This window comes from Mesoplodon mirus, assembly GCF_964341445.2.
Source record: "Mesoplodon mirus genome assembly, chromosome: 8".
Lineage (NCBI taxonomy): Eukaryota > Metazoa > Chordata > Mammalia > Artiodactyla > Ziphiidae > Mesoplodon > Mesoplodon mirus.
Genome location: NC_138984.1, coordinates 21,720,995 through 21,741,925, shown reverse-complemented (window position 1 = coordinate 21,741,925; position 20,931 = coordinate 21,720,995). Strand labels below are relative to the sequence as shown.

General features: G+C 40.6%; 1 protein-coding gene across 2 annotated transcripts in view; it reads left to right on the top strand.

The window, feature by feature from the left end:
* Positions 1–20,931, top strand: part of XRCC5 (X-ray repair cross complementing 5) — a 95,369-nt gene that overhangs the window by 27,465 nt on the left and 46,973 nt on the right. For both annotated transcript variants that reach the window (XM_082630919.1, XM_082630920.1), the window contains exons 12-14: positions 585–675; positions 4,132–4,265; positions 13,460–13,656. In XM_082630919.1, the coding sequence (XP_082487045.1) occupies positions 585–675; positions 4,132–4,265; positions 13,460–13,656 (422 nt within the window). The remainder of the gene's footprint in view (positions 1–584; positions 676–4,131; positions 4,266–13,459; positions 13,657–20,931) is intronic.

The following is a 20,931-nucleotide window of genomic DNA, read 5'->3' as shown; positions in this document are numbered from 1 at the left end:
AGTAAACATTAACCGTGACCTTCTGTTTGCCCAGTCCAGGGACCTTCTCTCCATTCTCATCCTTGACTTCTCAGAACCTAAAGAGAGTACAGATTACCTCCCTTTCTACAACAGCCTTTAGTGTGGATAAAGGTTGAGGGTGTGATTTTCTTGTGATCCTGGTGAAGATCCATTTTTCTAGGGCTCTCCTGTTTAAAATACAGGTCTAGACCCCTCGCCATTTCCTGTTTCTCAGAGAACTCACTGTAGCAGAAATGGAACGAGAAGGCAGATATCTTGACTTTCACGTCAGCTTGCCAGTCACCTTGACTCTCTCATTTGTTGTGTTGGTCATGCATTTTGTAGGTATTCTTTGATAGTCTCTCTTTTAAGCCTTTCTTTTAGGTTTAATATTCTTTGTACTCTTTGCAGTTGAGTACAGCTAATCACAGAAATCGGAACACTTTATTCTCCTTGTCCCTGACTTGAGCTGTCTGATGTTTGAAATCCTTTTGTTGTGCCACTGCCACAGTGTTTGAGATCAGCTTTAAATTTTTTACATTAATTCAGTGGTTTCTGTTTTTACCTCCACTCTTTCTCATTAGTGTTTAGTGTACGTACAGCTGCCTTTCATGGAAGACTTGCGGCAGTACATGTTTGCATCCTTGAAAAATAATGGGAAATGCACTCCCACAGGTGAGTTTATTTCCGTTTTGCTCACTGATTGGCTCTAAACACGGACTGTTTTGGGGAAATCACCTGTCTTTAGTCATGGTTTTGGGGCTAGGATTTCACAGGGTGGAGTTACAGTTGACCCTTAAACAAGGAAGAGGTTAGGGGCACCACTCCCCCCAGTCGGAAGTCCACGTATAGCTTTACAGTTGGCCCTCAGTATCCATGGTTCTGTATCTGCAGATCCAACCAATCTCAGATTGTGTAGTAATGTACATATATACTTACAATCCACATATAAGTGGATCTGAGCAGTTCAAAACCACGTTGTTCAAGGGTCAACTGTAGTTGGATTCCAGTCACACTCATATATGGTAATGATGAAGGTGATTGTTTTCCAGCAGCAGGGATAGGTTTGCTCTAAACATTGTCTAGTTTCCCCCTTCTGACTTAGAGCTTGTATCTGGGGAGCAGCTTACTGGAAATGGATGCACATTCTTTAATTGTGAGCAGAAGGTTTGCCCTCTACTGAAGTGAACTGACATGTGGTATCAAACCTGTGACCAGTGTCCTACGTAAAATATGATGTAACTTTAACCAAAAAGTGACAGTGCTGTAGATGCCCTTTTCTCTTTGCCCTTTCTTCATAGTGTACATTATCAGTCCAAGTACTGTTCCAGGAGTTACTGGGAACTTAATGAGAAGAGGTCTTTATTAAGCATCTGGCTGCAAATGTCAGGGTGCTACCCAGAGTGATTCTCACACGCACAGATCCTGTCTTCCAGAAATCTCACAGTTTAAGACAGTTATCATAAGATATACCAGTGGGCTGAATGTAGAGAACATACCCAAAAGAACACAGAATGATGAGTAGATGTTTTAGTTGACAAGTTTAAATCTGCATCAGTGTAGGATTAGGGAATTGTGAGGTGAGTCTCAGAACTGGGTGCCCTCTGTACATTGGGAGCAGTGTGCAGGGCAAAAGCTAAGAATCAAATGGGCCCCTAGGGTTTGTCTCTTTACCTTCTGGAAATGAGTCTCTCTGCATCACGTGGAGCCAGGCATGGACTTCAATGTGTAGAGGGTGCCAGCGTGTTACAGTATTCTGTCTCTTCCTCTTGGTAATTCCAAACTTTAAATAAGAAGAACATTTAAAAAAGAGAACTTTGTTGAGAGATTACCTTATAGATATAAATCACTCAGGATCTAAAACATTAAATATTTTTTGATCTGTTGCTTTATATTGTGTGAGTTCTGTGACATTTTTGTTTGCATTCGCTCCATTGGAAAAACGGATCATTAAAATTGTTTGGCATATTTCCCAAGTCAGCATTTATGTAGGGGTGTGTAATGCCAGCGTAGTCTGGCCTGATACTAGCCTGTCGTAGCAGATGGACATCACCAAATATTCACCCACACAGGTACCACCTCCTTCCTATTACCGGGTGGACCCTGCAGTAGTCAGCTTGAGATGGTGCCTGAGACCTCCCTTGGAAACTCCAAAAATGGGATAGAAATGTCTCAAGATAAATATCTGTATGCTCGTTCATTTTGTAGTAGCTGTCCAAAAGGGATGTTTGAAAAGGTGAAGAATAGAAGCATAATGAACTTTTAGGAACTTCTTACTCTTTTCCGTCTTTTGCCGAGTAACTGTGAATGATCCCAAAATAGCACTTCAGTTTTAATAGCTGAACTGCCGTATGAATCAGCAGAATGAAAGTTACACGTGGCAGTTTAGGTAGAAGCATTTTTGGGAGAGTTGCCTTTCATCCACATTGCTTTGGGCTGTGTCATTTTCACTGACTTGGTAGATTTTTATTGGGGAGAACTTGCTTCCTATCTGGTATTAGAGAGACATAAAGAAGAGGACGTCATGTTTCTGCTCTCGAGGATCCTTAGAATTTGAATGGAGTGGGGTAAGACATGTATGCAGGACTTTTTTCCAAAGAAGACATACATACGCATGGCCAACGGACACATGAAAAGATGCTCAGCATCACTAATCATTAGGGAAATGTAAATTAAAACCACACCTGTCAGAATAGCTGTCATCAAAAAGACAACAAATAACGTGTTTGCAAGGATGTGGAGAAAAGGGAACCCTTGAGCACTGTTGTTGGAATGTAAATTGGTACAGCCACTATGGAAAACAGTATGGAAGTTTCCCAAAAAATTAAAAAATAGAACTACCATATGATCCAGCAGTTCTACTTCTGGGTATTTTCCCAAAGAAAACAAAAACACGAACTCAAAAAGATATATGCATGCCTATGTTCATTGCCACATTATTTACAGTAGCCAAGTTATGGTAGCAACCTAAGTGTCCATCAGTAAATGAATGGACAAAGAAATGTGATACACACACACACACACACACACACACACACACACACACAGAATGGAGTATTACTTAGCCATAAAAAAAGAATGAAATCTTGCCATTTGCAACAACATGGATGGACCTAGAAGGTATTATTCTAGGTGAAATAAGTCAGGGAAAGACAAATACCATATGATTTCACTTAAATGTGGAATCTAAAAAACAAAACAAATGAACAAATAAAATAGAAACAGACTCTTAGATACAGAGAACAAACTGGGGGGTTGCTAGAGTGGAGTGGAGTAAGGGGATGAGTGAAATAGGTGAGGGGGATTAAGAGGTACCAAATTCTAGTTATAAATAAGTCACAGGGATAAAATGTACAGCATGGGGAATATAGTCTATAATGTAATAACTTTGTATGGTGACAGATGGTAACTAGACTTACCATGTTGGTCATTTTGTAATGTATAGAAATATTGAATCACTACGTTGTACACCTGGAACTAACGTAGTGTTGTAGATCAATTATACTTCAATTAAAAAAAGATTGAAAAAAAAGACATGCATGCAGGTCTGTGTGATTAGCGCCATGAGGTTTGTGAGAGGAAAGAGCTCATTCAGACTTGGGGAGACTGTAAAGGAATCCACTCACTCTGGTCCAATGGCGTCTTCCTGTTAAGTTGGTATACTCTGATACAGGTAAAGTTAAATCCTTGTAAAGCTAATGCTTCATTTCCAAAGGCATTTTCCTTTTCTTTTTTAATGTTATTTTTCTTTGCCAGTTACCAGTTTTTTTAATGTCAACTCAATGAATACTGAGTATTTTGAATTAGCATATGGAAACTGGGTTTTGTATGGCTCTGGTGCATTTTTCTTGAACAAACTCTTTTGCTTTTGATAGGATATTCCACTATCAAAAGTTCATTAGAGCTGGGAAGTACCTAAAAGACCAGCTACTCTAAATAGCTCTCTCTGCAAATAAGAAAACTGAGGCTCAAGTTAAATGACATGCATAACTAGAGAATATTTTTGGCAGGGCCAGGACTGAATATCCTGCCAGTATTGCTGTGAATATCTGCGAACGGAAAGCATTTGTTTTGGAGACTAATGGAAGTAATCATTATTTCCTTTTGCTGCTCTGTTTATCCTTGTCTTAGAGGCGCAGTTGAGTGCTGTTGATGCTTTGATTGACTCCATGAGCTTGGTAAAGAAAGATGAAGAGGAGGGCACCATTGAAGACTTATTTCCAACCAGCAAAATCCCAAATCCTCAATTTCAGAGATTATTTCAGGTGAGAGAGGAAAGGTGAACCAGTCATACTTTTTTTAGCTGAAAGAGAGCTAAGTGAAAAGTTAGGGTAATTGGCTGGTCCCAATCAAACTGAGGGCTCAGTTGCTCTGTCTATTTAATGGAAGAATAACACCTTTCTCTACCTACTGAAAAAAGATAAAAAAATACTCTGAGCTTTTAGAAAGAAAGAAGTAAAGTTAGGATGTTTTTAAATTTTTTTCTGGGAGAAGGCTAGATTTCTTTTTTTTTTAACAGGAGGGCCAAATAAAAAGCAGATTCTTCTTTTATGCTTTTTAATGGGTTTCTTCCTCTGTTTTATGTGAATGAGGCTTTTCCTTTTTTTTTTTTAATATCCAAATAGGAGGGGGGTTTTTATGAACTGTGTAATATGTAACCACTATTAGGGAAGAAGTGTTAGAAGTCAGAGAGGTTATAGTATGAACTTATTAAAGAGTAGCTAAAAAAAAGAAAAATATAAATTTCTGAGTCTTGGTCCAAAGGAATTAGAAGATGGACATTGGATTAAGGGAAGCTGGGTAACTTGACAAGAGAGCTGATTTGTGTGAAGGAAGGGGAGGGATGGACCAAGGATGAAGTGGAAGGACAATCCCAATCCTGGAATAACCTGGTGAAAGCAGGACATAAGCTTCTCTGAACCCCACAAAGGTGAAAAAAATCCCAAGCAGCTTTGCCAGGCAAACTATTCCCCTCTGGGAATGGAGGGCCTACTGCTGTGGCAGGTGGGGGGAGGTGGGGAGGTGGGAAAGGAGGCTGCATGTTGGGGAGTTCCTTAATTGCCCCTTTTGACTCATTTCTCAAAGCATCGTTAACTAACTCAAGTCCATGTTAGGGCCTGTTGTGATTCTGAGGGATCTTCTACTCAGAAGAAACTGCCTGGTTTTTGGATGTTTGTAATTAAAAAAAAATATTTTTTTCTAAAATCAGAACTATGAAGATTAACAGGTCAAGACCTGACTCAGTGAATACTTTCGTATTCTACGTGTAATCAAGTATAAGTTACTTGTATACATTTCTTGGCTGTTTTTGACAAGTGCACATCATGACCTGAAGGCCTTTGCCATTTGTAGAGAAGGGAGGAGCAGACTAGTTGGTGTGGAAAGCTTGCGAAAACAGGTCACTATGGTGAAAAATAGAAACTTCTAATACTTGGCCGACACCAAGGGTAGGTACTATTATCTTCAACAAATATTTGTTGCATTAATGAACAGATGCAAGCCATAAGTGCAGGCATTGTTATCTTTTTTTCATTATTATCTTTTAAAGCTTTAAGAACTGGCAACTTTGATTTTTGTAGGGGAGAGTTTTTCTTTTTTTTCTTTTTTCCTTTTATTTTTTTAACATTTTTATTGGAGTATAATTGCTTTACAATGTTGTGTTAGTTTCTGCTTTGTAGCAAAGTGAATCAGCTATACATATACATATATCCCTATATCCCCTCCCTCTTGCGTCTCCCTCTCACCCCCCCATCTCACCCCTCTAGGTGGTCACAAAGCACCGAGCGAGCTGATCTGCCCATGTGATGCAGCTGCTTCCCACTAGCTATGTATTTTACATTTGGTAGTGTTTATATGTCAGCGCTACTCTCTCACTTCGTCCCAGCTTACCCTTCCCCATCCCCGTGTCCTCAAGTCCGTTCTCTACATCTGCATCTTTGTTCCTGTCCTGTCCATAGGTTCATCAGAACCATTTTTTATTTTTAGATTCCATATATATGTGTTAGCATACAGTATGTGTTTGTCTCCTTCTGGCTTACTTCACTCCATGTGACAGACTCTAGGTCCATCCACCTCACTACAAATGACTCAATTTCGTTTCTTTTTATGGCTGAGTAATATGCCATTGTATATATGTGCCACATCTTCTTTATCCATTCATCTGTCAGTGGACACTAAAGTTGCTTCCATGTCCTGGCTGTTGTAAATAGTGTTTCAGTGAACACTGTGGTACATGACTCTTTGAATTATTGCTTTCTCAGGGTATATGCCCAGTAGTGGGATTGCTGGGTCATATGGTAGTTCTATTTTTAGTTTTTTAAGGAACCTCCATACTGTTCTCCATAGTGGCTGTGTCAATTTACATTCCCACCAACAGTACAGGAAGGTTCCCTTTTTTCCACACCCTCCGCGGCATTTATTGTTTGTAGATTTTTTGATGATGGCCATTCTGACTGGTGTGAGATGATACCTCATTATAGTTCAGATTTGCATTTCTCTAATGATTAGTGATATTGAACATCCTTTCACGTGTTTGTTGGCAATCTGTATATCTTCTTTGGGGAAATGTCTATTTAGGTCTTCTGCCTGTTTTTGGATCGGGTTGTTTGTTTTTTTGATATTGAGCTGCATGAGCTGCTTGTATATTTTGGAGATTAATCCTTTGTCAGTTCCTTCGTTTGCAAATATTTTCTCCTATTCTGAGGGTTGTCTTCTCGTCTTGTTTATGGTTTCCTCTGCTGTGCAAAAGCTTTTGAGTTTCCTTATGTCCCATTTGTTTATTTTTGTTTTTATTTCCATTTCTCTAGGTGGTGGGTCAAAAAGGATCTTGCTGTGATGTATGTCATAAAGTGTTCTGCTTATGTTTTCCTCTAAGAGTATCATAGTGTCTGGCCTTACATTTAGGTCTTTAATCCATTTTGAGTTTATTTTTGTGTATGGTGTTAGAGAGTGTTCTAATTTCATTCTTTTACATGTAGCTGTCCAGTTTTCCCAGCACCACGTATTGAAGAGGCTGTCTTTTCTCCATTGTATGTTCTTGCCTCCTTTATCAAAGATAAGGTGACCATATGTGTGTGTGTTTATCTCTGGGCTTTTTATCCTGTTCCATTGATCTATCTTTCTGTTTTTGTGCCAGTACCATACTGTCTTGATTACTGTAGCTTTGTTGTATAGTCTGAAGTTCTGGAGCCTGATTCCTCCAGCTCCGTTTTCCTTTCTCAAGATTGCTTTGGCTACTAGGGGTCTTTTGTGTTTCCATACAAATTGTGCAATTTTTTGTTCTAATTCTGTGAAAAATGCCACTGGTAGTTTGATAGGGATTGCACTGAATCTGTAGATTGCTTTGGGTAGTATAGTCATTTTCACAATATTGATTCTTCCAATCCAAGAATGTGGTATATCTCTCCATCTGTTTGTATTGTATTTTTTTTCTCTTTAAATACTTTAGCAAAATTTATTTGCATACAGAGTGCTAATTAAACTTTTTTTTGCTTTTTCATTAAAACAGTTCACACCCTCTGTTGACACTGGTTTCTGTTGTTCTAAGTACTTGAAAACAACAAATGGCATTTCCTTAATTACTCTAAGACAGTTTTTATTAACACAAGTTGCCTTTGCATGTACAGTCCAGTTTATTGAGGTTTTGTCCTGTGTAGGCTTTATCCCATGAGCATGACTCAGAGTGGGAAGGTCTAATTTCTGCCTCCTGGCAGGGAAGATGTTTGTATCATCTTTAATTTCTTTCATCAGTGTCTTACAGTTTTCTACATACAGGTCTTTTGTCTCCTTAGGTAGGTTTATTCCTAGGTATTTTATTCTTTTTGTTGCAGTGGTAAATGGGATTGTTTCCTTAATTTCTGTTTCTGATTTTTCATTATTAGTGTATGAGAATGCAAGAGATTTCTGTGCATTAATTTTGTATCCTTCCACTTTAACAAATTCATTGATTAGCTCTAGTCGTTTTCTGGTAGCATCTTTAGGATTCTCTATGTATAGTATCATGTCATCTGCAAACAGTGACAGTTTTACTTCTTGTTTTCCGATTTGGATTCCTTTTATTTCTTTTTCTTCTCTGATTGCTATGGCTGAAACTTCCAAAACTATGTTGAATAATAGTGGTGAGAGTGAGCAACCTTGTCTTGTTCCTGATCTTAGAGGAAATGGTTTCAATTTTTCACCACTGAAAATGATGTTGGCTGCGGGTTTGTCATATATGGCCTTTATTATGTTGAGGTAGGTTCCCTCTATACCTACTTTCTGGAGAGTTTTTATCATAAATAGGTGTTGAATTTTGTCCAAAGCTTTTTCTGCATCTATTGAGATGATCATATGGTTTTTCTCCTTCAATTTGTTAATATGGTGTATCACATTGATTGATTTGCATATATTGAAGGATCCTTGCATTCCTGGGATAAACCCCTCTTGATCATGGTGTATGATCCTTTTAATGTGCTGTTGGATTCTGTTTGCTAGTATTTTGTTGAGAATTTTTACATCTGTGTTCATCAGTGATATTGGCCTGTAGTTTTCTTTTTTTTGTGACGTCTTTGTCTGGTTTTGGTATCAGGGTGATGGTGGTCTCGTAGGATGAGTTTGGAGTGTTCCTCCCTCTGGTATATTTGGAAGAGTTTGAGAAGGATAGGTGTTAGCTCTTCTCTATATGTTTGATAGAATTTGCCTGTGAAGCCATCTGGTCCTGGGCTTTGGTTTGTTGGAAGATTTTTAATCACAGTTTCAATTTCAGTGCTTGTGATTGGTCTGTTTATATTTTCTGTTTCTTCCTGGTTCAGTCTCGGAAGGTTGTGCTTTTCTAAGATTTTGTCCATTTCTACCAGGTTGTCCATTTTATTGGCATATAGTTGCTTGTAGTAATCTCATGATCCTTTGTATTTCTGCAGTGTCAGTTGTTACTTCTTCATTTCTAATTCTGTTGATTTGAGTCTTCTCCCTTTTTTTCTTGGGGAGTCTGGCTAATGGTTTATCAATTTTGTTTATCTTCTCAAATAACCAGCTTTTAGTTTTATTGATCTTTGCTATCATTTCCTTCATTTCTTGTTCATTTATGTCTGATCTGATCTTTATTATTTATTTCCTTCTGCTAACTTTTAGGGGTTTTTTGTTCTTCTTTCTCTAATTATTTTAGGTGTAGCGTTAGGTTGTTTGAGATTTTTCTTATTTCTTGAGGTAGGATTGTATTGCTATAAACTTTCTTCTTAGAACTGGTTTTGCTGCATCCCATAGGTTTTGGGTCATTGTGTTTTCATTGTCATTTGTTTCTAGGTACCTCTTGATTTCCTCTTTTATTTCTTCAGTGATCTCTTGGTTATTTAGTAGTGTATTGTTTAGCCTCCATGTGTTTGTAATTTTTACAGTTTTTTTTCCTGTAATTTATGTCTAGTCTCATAGCAGTGTGGTCAGAAAAGATACCTGATACGATTTCAGTTTTCTTAAATTTACCAAGGCTTGATTTGTGACCCAACATATGATCTGTCCTGGAGAATGTTCCATGAGCACTTGAGAAGAAAGGGTATTCTGTTGTTTTTGGATGGAATGTCCTATAAACATCAGTTAAGTCCCTCTTGTTTAATGTGTCATTTAAAGCTTGTGTTTCCTTATTTATTTTCATTTTGGATGATCTGTCCATTGGTGAAAGTGGGGTATTAAAGTTCCCCACTGTTACTGTGTTACTGTCTATTTCTCCTTTTATGGCTGTTAGCATTTGCCTTATGTATTAAGGTGCTCCTATGTTGGGTGCATAAATATTTACAATTGTTATACTTCTTCTTGGATTGACCCTTGATCATTATGTAGTGTTCTTCTTTGTTTCTTGTAACAGTCTTTATTTTAAAGTCTATTTTGTCTGATATGAGAATTGCTACTCCAACTTTCTTTTGATTTCCATTTGCATGGAATATCTTTTTCCATCCCTTCACTTTCAGTCTGTATGTTTCCCTAGATCTCAAGTGGGTCTCTTGTAGACAGTATGTATATGGATCTTGTTTTTGTATCCATTCAGCCAGTCTATGTCTTTTGGTTGGAGCATTTAGTCCATTTACATTTAAGGTAATTATCAATATGTATGTTCCTGTTACCATTTCTTAATTGTTCTGGGTTTGTTTTTCTAGGTCTTTTCCTTCTCTTGTGTTTCCTGCCTAGAGAAGTTCCTTTAGCATTTGTTGTAAAGCTGGTTTGGTGGTGCTGATCTCTCTTAGCTTTTGCTTGTCTGTAAAGGTTTTAATTTCTACATCAAATCTGAATGAGATCCTTGCTGGGTAGAGTAATCTTGGTTATAGCTTTTTCCCTTTCATCACTTTAAATATGTCCTTCCACTCCCTTGTGGCTTGCAGAGTTTCTGCTGGAAGATCAGCTCTTAACCTTATGGGAATTCCCTTGTATGTTATTTGTTGCTTTTCCCTGCTGCTTTTAATATTTTTTCTTTGTATTTAAATTTTGATAGTTTGATCAGTATGTGTCTTGGCGTGTTTCTCCTTGGATTTATCCTGTATGGGACTCTGTGCTTCCTGGACTTGCTTGACTATTTCTCCTCCCATGTTAGGGAAGTTTTCAACTCTCATCTCTTCAAATAGTTTCTCGGACCCTTTCTTTTTCTCTTCTTCTCCTGGGACCACTATAATTCAAATGTTGGTGCATTTTATGTTGTCCCAGAGGTGTCTGGGACTGTCCTGAATTCTTTTCATTTTTTTTTCTTTATTGTGCTCTGCAGTAGTTATTTCCACTATTTTATCTTCCAGGTCACTTATCCATTCTTCTGCCTCAGTTATTCTGCTATTGATTCCTTCTAGAGAATTTTTAATTTCATTTATTGTGTTGTTCATCATTGTTTTTCTTCTAGGTCCATGTTAAACGTTTCTTGTATTTTCTTCATTCTATTTCCAAGAGTTTGGATCATGTTTACTATCATTACTCTGAATTGTTTTTCAGGTAGACTGCTTATTTCTTCTTCATTTGTTTGGTCTGGTGGGTTTTTACCTTTCTCCTTCATCTGCTGTGTGTTTTTCTGTCTTTTCATTTTGCTTAACTTACTGTGTTTGGGGGCTCCTTTTCACAGGCTGCAGGTTCGTAGTTCCCATTGTTTTTGGTGTCTGCCCCCAGAGGGTAAGTTTGGTTCAGTGGCTTGTGTAGGCTTCCTGGTGGAGGGAATTGGTTCCTGTGTTCTGTTGGGTGGGGCTGGATCTTATGTTTCTGGTGGGCCGGGCTGTGTCTGGTGGTGTGTTTTGGGGTGTCTGTGAACTTAATATGATTTTAGGCAGCCTCTCTGCTAATGGGTGAGGTTGTGTTCCTGTCTTACTAGTTGTTTGGCATGGGGCGTCCAGCGCTGGAGTTTGCTGGCCGCTGGGTGAAGCTGGGTCTTAGCATTGAGACGGAGATCTCTGGGAGAACTCTGGCCGATTGATAATTACGTGGGGCTGGGAGGTCTCTGGTGGTCCAGCGTTCTGAACTCGGCTCTCCCACCTCAGAGGCTCAGGCCTGATGCCAGACCGGAGCACCAATACCCTGTCAGCCACATGGCTCAGAAGACAAGGGAGAAAAAAATAAGGGAAAATCAATCAATCAATAAAATTTTTAAAATTATTAAAATAATAAAAAATAATTTAAATAAAGGAAGAGAGCAACTAAACCAATAAACAAATCCACCAGTGATAACAAGTGCTAAAAACTAAACTAAGGTAAACATAAAAATCAGAAACAAATCAGTTGCAGACAGCAAACCCAAGTCTGAAGTTGCTCCCAAAGTCCACCTCCTCAAGTTGGGATGATTTGTTGTCTATTCAGGTATTCCACAGATGCAGGGTACCTCAAGTTGACTGGGGACATTTAATCCGCTGCTCCTGAGGCTGCTGGGAGAGATTTCCCTTTCTCTTCTTTGTTCGCACAGCTCCTGGGATTCAGCTTTGGATTTGGCCCCGCCTCTGCGTGTAGATCGCCTTCAGGCATCTTTTCCCACCCAGACAGGACGGTGTTAAAGCAGCGGCTGATTAGGGGGCTCTGGTTCACTCATGCTGGGGCAAGGGAAGGGTACAGTAGTTATAATTGGAATGTGGGGCGAGCCTGCGGCGGCAGAGGCCAGTGTGACATTGCACCAGCCTGAGCCGCACCGTCTGTTCTTCTGGGGAAGTTGTCCCTGGATCACAGGACCCTGGCAGTGGTGGGCTGCACAGGCTCCTGGGGGTGTGGGGGTGTGGATAGTGATCTGTGCTTGCACACAGGATTCTTGGTGGCTGCAGCAGCAGCAGTAGTGTTTCAGGCCCATCTCTGGGGTCTGAGCTGATAGCCGCAGCTCACGCCCTTCTTTGGAGCTCGTTTAGGCGGTGCTCTGCCTTCTGTCGGCAGATGGGGAAGGAATCCTCTCTCCTCACGCACCGCAGAACAACAGTTTCTTGCCTCTCCGGCAGGTGCAGACTTTTTCCCAGACTCCCTCCCGGCTAGCTGTGGTGCACTAGCCCCCTGCAGGCTGTGTTCACGCCGCCAACCCCAGTCCTCCCCCTGCGCTCCTACCGAAGCCTGAGCCTCAGCTCCCAGCCCCGCCCGCCCTGGCGGGGGAGCAGACAAGCCTCTCGGGCTGGTGTGTGCCTGAGGGCACCGATCCTCTGTGCGGGAATCTCTCCGCTTTGCGCTCCACACCCCTGTTGATGCGCTCTCCTCCGAGGCTCCGAAGCTTCCCCCTCCGCCACCCGCAGTCTCCGCCCACGAAGGGGCTCCTAGTGTGTGGAAACCTTTCCTGCTTCACAGCTCCCTCCCACTGGTGCAGGTCCCGTCCCTATTCTTTATCTCTGTTTTTTCTTTTTTCTTTTACCCTACCCAGGTACATGGGGAGTTTCTTGCCTTTTGGGAGGTGCCTGGACAAGAGTGGTATAGTGGAGATGGACGGAAGTGAGTAGATGGGTGGAGAATAGCCCAAGCTCAGCACTCGGGGGAGTTTTGGGACAGACCAGTAGTCTCATCTCTTCCACAGTGTTCATCCTGGGACTCACTGAGCATGGGCACCTCCCCTTCAGCACCTGATTCATCCACCTTAGTTTGTCTTCTAAGGTTGTGCAAGGGAGAAAGCACAGCATGCTGAAGGGAGGTTAAAGGATTATAACCAAAAAGTTATCATCGCAGATTGTCAGAGGCTTTTGGAATTGTATCTCAGGGAACCTCGTATATCCTCCAAGTAGTCAGAGCAGTGGCCTCTTTTTATGAGATGAGGCTCCTTTCCAGGAGGACTTCAGCTGACGGTGCTGCTAGGCTTAGATCTGTTTTACAGTTGCTTTTGACGTTACCAACGTCCTGCTAACCAAGGCGGTTCTGGGTCCACCCTCTTTGCTGTCTTTTACATATGGTAGGAATCCCATAACCCTCCTAAATTAAGGAATGAGGATCCCTGATCAGAAGAGCGTAATGAAGCCGTGTGTGATGTCTACATCTGCGTTTTAAAATCCTTATGCCTTTTCCACAGTGTCTGCTGCACAGAGCTTTACATCCCCAGGAGCCTCTGCCCCCAATTCAGCAACACGTTTGGAATATGCTGGACCCCCCCACTGAGGTGACAGCTAAATGTCAGGTTCCTGTCTCTAAAATAAAGACCCTTTTCCCTCTGACTGAAGTCCTCAAGAAAAAGGACCAAGTGACTGCTCAGGACATTTTCCAAGATAAGTGAGTACTCGATGGAGCTTTGTGTGACGTTGGAACACAAAGATTGGTTGTGGTCTTAGAGGGGCTGTGGCATTAAGGGTTGCAACCTGGGTTTGTGGAATCACAAAGGTGGGAGGAAGAAACCTTTTGCTATTTGAGCCTTGCATTGGAAATCCTGGTTTCTCACATCTGTCCACTGTAGATATATTTTATCCTTGTGCACCTAGAAATTAGAGCTACCTTTGGGGTTGTTGACTTTTTGATCAGCATCAGATTCTTGATGAATTATATATATAGGAAGACAAACAATCTTTGAATATCTAAGACTGAATTTTAACATCTTTAAAGTGCTGAGGATGAGAGGAGAGGGGTGAAAGTCGTAAGGTTTTTCGTTCTGGAGGTAAGGTGTCAGGAGAATATCGGTGAGATTTTTGGAGGGAAAATGGGAAGGAGAATGAAAAACCTGGCTTTCTGTAGTTGTGCTGTTACTGTGTTCATATGCTTGGTTATACCATTAGTGAGGTGTAGTTTAAGGATTGTAAAATGGTTTTCATATCCTTAGATCAAGCTCTCAGGTAGCTATTAAGTGTTTTTTCCCCACATCAAGTCTGTTTAGAATTATATCAATTTCCATTCAAAGCAGAACAAAAACAAACCTTAAGAAGCTGTTCTTACCCAGAATTATTTGGGTGTATGACATTGATTTTACCAGGTTTTGGTTTTATTATTGGTGACTTTTCCCCCCAAATCAAAATGATATACTCATTTCTTTAGGTTGCATTCCAAGATCCAGTTTTAGATCACAATTTTTTTCCTTTTTCTTTGATTTCCTTCCCACGGCTGTGTGTGTATTGACAAAGTAAAGCTTGTATTTGTAAATACCCCATTGGACCAGTATTGAGTAATTTCCAGAAACCTTCAATTTACAGGGTTCTGTAAATTGTTAATTTAATGAATTATCTGCCAAGTTGAAAAGACAGGTTTGCATTTTTTGGTGGCTTTTTAGAGGTTAAAACCCCAAACTTTGTCAGAATTGGGGGGGAAAAATCATGGGATTGAAAGATTCTCTCATGTGCATTTCTAACACATCCTGGAGGCTTTTATGTTTCCTTTTAGTCTGTCATGCCTTCTTCTACATAGGAAGACTGTCACTAAAAATCTACTTCTGCTTTCCTCATCTACCTAGATCCTTCTGGATTCGTATCTTAGAACAGTTCAGTAAAATTCTGAGTCCTTTTCTTCCCATGACAGCCTTGCTTTAGTCTCTTCTGCAGTCATATGGCTGTTCCTTCTCTGTGTATTAAAGCTCCAGTTCATGATCTTGATTACCTTCTGGTATTGTGGGAAAGAAGTGGGCCATTTTCTCCGCCTCCTGTTGATTAAACTGTAAATTAGCTGGTTAAAAAGAAACATACCAGCTAGACCCAGAAGGCTGTTCTGTGATTTGATCCCTGCTGTGATTACACCTTCAGCCCCGTTCCCATCACTCACTCTTTCAGGAAGCTTGAGCCTGCAGGGCTTCTTGTTCTCTGCCCCCGTAATGGTTTGGTTTGCCACACAGCCAAATTAGCTGCCGGGGGCCGGAGAATAATCTTGCGCGCGCACACCTACGCACACCCCAGTTCTCTACTCTTCCTTCTCAGAAATCTTAGTTTTGAAGAACTGCAGAAATGACACATTTAACAAATATTTGTTGAGCACCTCCTATATTCAAGAATGACTCAGTCCTTCTGTAGGGTTCTTACAGCCACTCAATTTTTGTGATAAGGCTCCAATCAGCTTGACAGGTAGTCTCCCTAAGGGAAAGAAAGATTGCTAACAACCAGCTATGTTTTTGTGTATATTCAGCATCCCTGTATCCAGGGTACATACTTCCAGTATATGGATGAGGGGCTAAGATTGGCGGGGAGGGGCAAATGTCTGTTCAGGAAGTGTCAGAGGCCAAGGGAAGACCTCTGAGCTGGGAGTCTCTAGTTTTCATTCCAGCTTTTTCACTCTTGATCTAATTTTGGTTAAATAATTTTACCTTTCTGAGAGTTCCTTCATCTAAAAACAGGCTCATCGTAAGAGACATTATAACAGTAAAATCACGGATATTAAAGGACTTTAAACTATTTGGAGGGAAGGCAGTAGTCAACACCCAGAGCAGTAATACTGTCATTATCAGTAAAAACATTTGAGAAGATCTACTATTCATGATGAACCTGTTCAATCCCTAGTGTTGAAGTGATTTCTTCAGTTCACAAGAGTAAAAGCGCCATCTGACATTGCGTTCCGAAAATGTACTGAATATTATTACCCTTATCACAGAAAAGCACTGCTTCCCTTAATGTTGCTGCACTCCCTTGAAATGAAAGCATCATCTCTGGGACAGAACTGACATGAGAATAGGGACATCTGAGGTCTGATCCTGCCTATGGAACTCATATGTGATCTTGATTTCTTTTTATCTCTACGTGCAAATAGTGTAAAGTTTTCTACTTTTTGCAAGTCTCCTAAGACCCCAGTCCCTACTTCCTGTCAGAGGCCAACCTCACCTGGTTTTACTGGCTAAGACTTCAGACTCCAGGGTCAAGACAGCATGAGTTGGTCCCCTTGCTCTGCAGTGTGACCTTAGGTGCAAGTTGCTTATCCTCCTTAAGCCTCAGTTTCCTCATGGGTAAATAGGGATGATAGGAATATCTGTCTCATAGAGTTGTCATGCAGGTTAGTTGAGTAATATATGCTGTTCACTGTTGTAACCCTAGGATGGCACAGTGCCTAACATATAGCAAGAATACAGTGTTTGTGAAGAGATGATTTACAAAATCCTAGTCCTGTCCCTAGCACATTTTCAACAACTACGGCAGTGGCGACGATCATGATGGTGATTTCACAGAGAAAATAGAGGCCAGTAGGTGGGAACATCTCAGTTTTCTGGCCCATCTTACCTAAAAACATGTCTGTATTGCATCTGCCTTTACTTCCTTTTTTCCTGCCTCAGTGGAAGAGGGTACCTCATCCTGTCCCGAGTTAATCCTTTCACCTATGTCCTGGGATGCTATTTCTGTCCCATCTGGTACCTCAGTCCACTGATAATGTCTTCCTTCCTTCTGTATCTTCAGCTTCTCCCTCTGTACCAACTCCTTTCCCTCCACACATGAACATTTGATTTCTTTCCTGTAAAAGAAAATGAAGTAATCCCCTCAGTTTCCTCTCTCTAATTACTACCTGTTATCATCATCTTTCCTTCCACAGCCAGGCTTATTAGCAGAAGAGCCTGTACTGCTTCTTCTCCTGGCACTCACTGGCTCGGCCTTCTGCCCCCACCACTGCCCTGAAACGGGTCTTCGAAAAGACACTAACTGCTGGATTTACTTAAGCGTGGCAGTCCTTTTCTTTTTTTTTCTTTTTTTTTTTCTTTTTTTTTTTGCGGTACGTGGGCCTCTCACTGTTGTGGCCTCTCCCGTTGCGGAGCACAGTCTCCGGACGCGCAGGCTCAGCGGCCATGGCTCACGGGCCCAGCCGCTCCACGGCATGTGGGATCTTCCCGGACCGGGGCACGAACCCGCGTCCCCTGCATCGGCAGGTGGACTCTCAACCACTGCACTACCAGTGGAGCCCCCTTTTCTTTCTTGACCTCTTTGTGGCACATGACATGGTCAGTTATCCTTTCCCCCTTGAAACTCATATGTCTTCCTTAACTTCAGATTCTCCAGATTTTTCTCTCTAAACCTTTGACAGGCTCCCTCTCAGATTCCTCTGGGGGTTGCTTTTCTTTCCCCACCAACCTTAAATGTTGATGTTTTGTAGGACTCCTCTGAAAGAGCTGACATTTATTGGACACAGGTATGTATTATCTGTTTGCATCCTTTTGGCCATCTTATGAAGTAGGTTCTTTTATTCACTTCATCTTAAAGCTGAGGACACTGAGGCTTAGAGGAGATAAGAAACTTCCTCAGGATCACAGCTGGTTAAGCGATGGAGTAAGGATTTAAACGCAGGCAGTGTGACCCCAGAGCTTACCCTCCCAACGATTATGCCACACTGCACATCCTAAGACCTTTATTATCAATATTTCACATATGGGTCTCCAGAAATAACTAAAAATCTGTCTGTCCTAATATACTTCCATCTTATCCACTGGATCTTAAGTGTCTACAGATAACTCAAGGTCAGTATGTCCAGAAGTGACTTCATCACCTTCTTTCTCTTTCCACACTCCTTTCAACCCCCTCTTCATGCTATTATTCTCTATTTCAGTGAATGACACCTAATTTCCAGGGAGTCATCCCTTTTCTTCACTCCCCACATCTAATTGGCTTACCAAGTTGTATTAGATTTACCTCAAGTTCACTCCTTTTGCTTCAGGTTAGTACAGTGGCTAATAGCATTGATGTGGATCAAAACCCAAGTATTTCTTTTTAATAGTGGTTAAAATTGGCAAGTTGCTCTGTGCCAAGTTGTGATAACAAATACCTGCCTTTTAGGAGGCTGTTTAGGAGAGTGTTTAAAAGTCCAGAGTTAGCTGTGGGCCCCTTACTGTGTGCTTTAGACAAGGTCAGGCCCTCTTCAGCCTTGCTTTGCTTAATTGTAAAAGGACAATAACAGTAGCTAACTCATATGCTTGGCTTCGTGACTGATGGTGAGCATTTTTTTTAAAAGGTTACTTCTTACTAGCATCGCCCACTGTCATTGCTTTTATGTAGGTTTCATTTTAGTCTGCTTTACTGAGATAACCCCTTGACTGATTCCTCTAATTCCAGTCTTAGCCCCTTCCCATCCATTCTGCATTCTGCTATCTGAGTGATTTTTTTAAAAACAAATTTGATCACATCACTCCCTTGCTTAAAATTCTTTAATGCAGTGATTCTTTTTTTATATATAAATTTATTTATTTATTTATTTATTTATTTATTTATTTATGGCTGTGCTGGGTCTTCGTTTCTGTGCGAGCTCTTTCTCTAGTTGTGGCAAGCGGGGGGCCTCTCTTCATCGCAGTGCGCGGGGCTCTCACTATCGCGGCCTCTCTTGTTGAAGAGCACAGGCTCCAGACACGCAGGCTCAGTAATTGTGGCTCACCGGCCCAGTTGCTCTGTGGCATGTGGGATCTTCTCAGCCCAGGGCTCGAACCCGTATCCCCTGCATTGGCAGGCAGATTCTCAACCACTGCGCCACCAGGGAAGCCCTGCAGTGATTCTTAATCTGTGTGTGTTTGTGTGTGATGGATCCTTTGGGTAATCTGATAAAAACTGTGAACCCTCTCCGCAGGAAAATGCCCTAACATAATAAATTTTGCATGTAGTTTTAGGTGGTTCACAAATTCCTTGATGTCATCCTTGGATGCCTGATTAAAAATCTTTGCTTTCATGGCTTTCCATTACCTTCAGCTTAAGACCAAATTCTGTTACGCAAATGAGAAAACCCAGATAAGCAGAAGGAAGAGAAATGTCTGTCCAGCTACCTGGAGAACCACTTTCTTTCCTCACAGTTTGTGTCTACAATTTAGATATTTTCTATCCTCATCTCTCACTACTTCCCAGCTTGCACTTCCTGCCCCAGCCCAACACAGATACCTGCTATCCTCTCAAAGGGATATGCTGCTTACCACAATATTTTGTTAATTGCCTGTTTATATATTTATCTTTTTTATTTGGCTGAACTTCTTGAAGGTGATGATTATTAACTTTTATATATTTAGAATCTAGAGCCTAATTTAGGGGTCCACACATAGTATTAGGTAAATGTGTGGCTAAATAAATGAATTACAAGATTTATACTCATATATGAAAGAAAAGGAGAAAAGGAGAAAGAACAACAAATTATCCAGGCTCCCAACATCCAAATGCAGCAGCTGTCAACGCCTCTGTGTCTGCTGTGACCTTGCATGGATAATGTGTACCTTCCAGAGCTCAGCTCCCTCACAGATAATTAGGGGATGAGAGTCATTGTGCTTTCCCACTTCAGGTAGACATTATGAGTTTAATATATGTAAAATTCCTAATTAAATCCTGTTAAATGATTCAATCTTGAGATTATTAAACATATTAAATTTTCACTACTTTCTGCTATTTTCTGGACTTGCCTTTACCTGCCCAGTTCTGGCGAATTAGTATATATGTCTCCTTATTCTTTCCTTCCCTAGACTCTTATTTGGGAAGGTTTAAGAAATTCTTCATGTGATTCAACCTTGTATTCTCACGGAACTTAGCATAGTGCTTTGTATGTTTAATGCTTCTTAATACCACTATATAAGTTAATTTGTATTTTTGGAAGAGAATAGGTGAACAGTTGATACGATACTTTTTGTTGTAGTGTTCTCCTGAGGAACAAACTGAAGATCAGAGAGGACAGTAACTTACTAGACTCTAAACCCTAGATATACGAAAATTAATACACAGTCAGTACCTTCAAGAAGGTGTAAGATTCCAGGGCTGGCCAGTGGCAGAACTGAGACTAGAATCTGGGTCTTTTTCCTCCAAATCTTCAGCAGTACCATGTTGTCTTTCTCTTGGGAAGAGAATCCTAAAGATGCTACCAGAAAACTACTAGAGCTAATCAATGAATTTGGTAAAGTAGCAGGATACAAAATTAATGCACAGAAATCTCTGGCATTCCTATATACTAATGATGAAAAATCTGAAAGTGAAATCAAGGAAACACTCCCATTTACCATTGCAACAAAAAGAATAAAATATCTAGGAATAAACCTACCTAAGGAGACAAAAGACCTGTATGCAGAAAATTATAAGACACAGATGAAAGAAATTAAAGATGATACAAATAGATGGAGAGATGTACCATGTTCTTGGATTGGAAGAATCAACATTGTGAAAATGACTCTACTACCCAAAGCAATCTACAGATTCAATGCAATCCCTATCAAACTACCACTGGCATTTTTCACAGAACTAGAACAAAAAATTTCACAATTTGTATGGAAACACAAAAGACCCCGAATAGCCAAAGCAATCTTGAGAACGAAAAATGGAGCTGGGGGAATCAGGCTCCCTGACTTCAGACTATACTACAAAGCTACAGTAATCAAGACAGTATGGTACTGGCACAAAAACAGAAAGATAGATCAATGGAATAGGATAGAAAGCCCAGAGATAAACCCACGGACATATGGTACCTTATCTTTGATAAAGGAGGCAGGAATGTACAGTGGAGAAAGGACAGTCTCTTCAATAAGTGGTGCTGGGAAAACTGGATAGGGACATGTAAAAGTATGAGATTAGATCACTCCCTAACACCATACACAAAAATAAGCTCAAAATGGATTAAAGACCTAAATGTAAGGCCAGACACTATCAA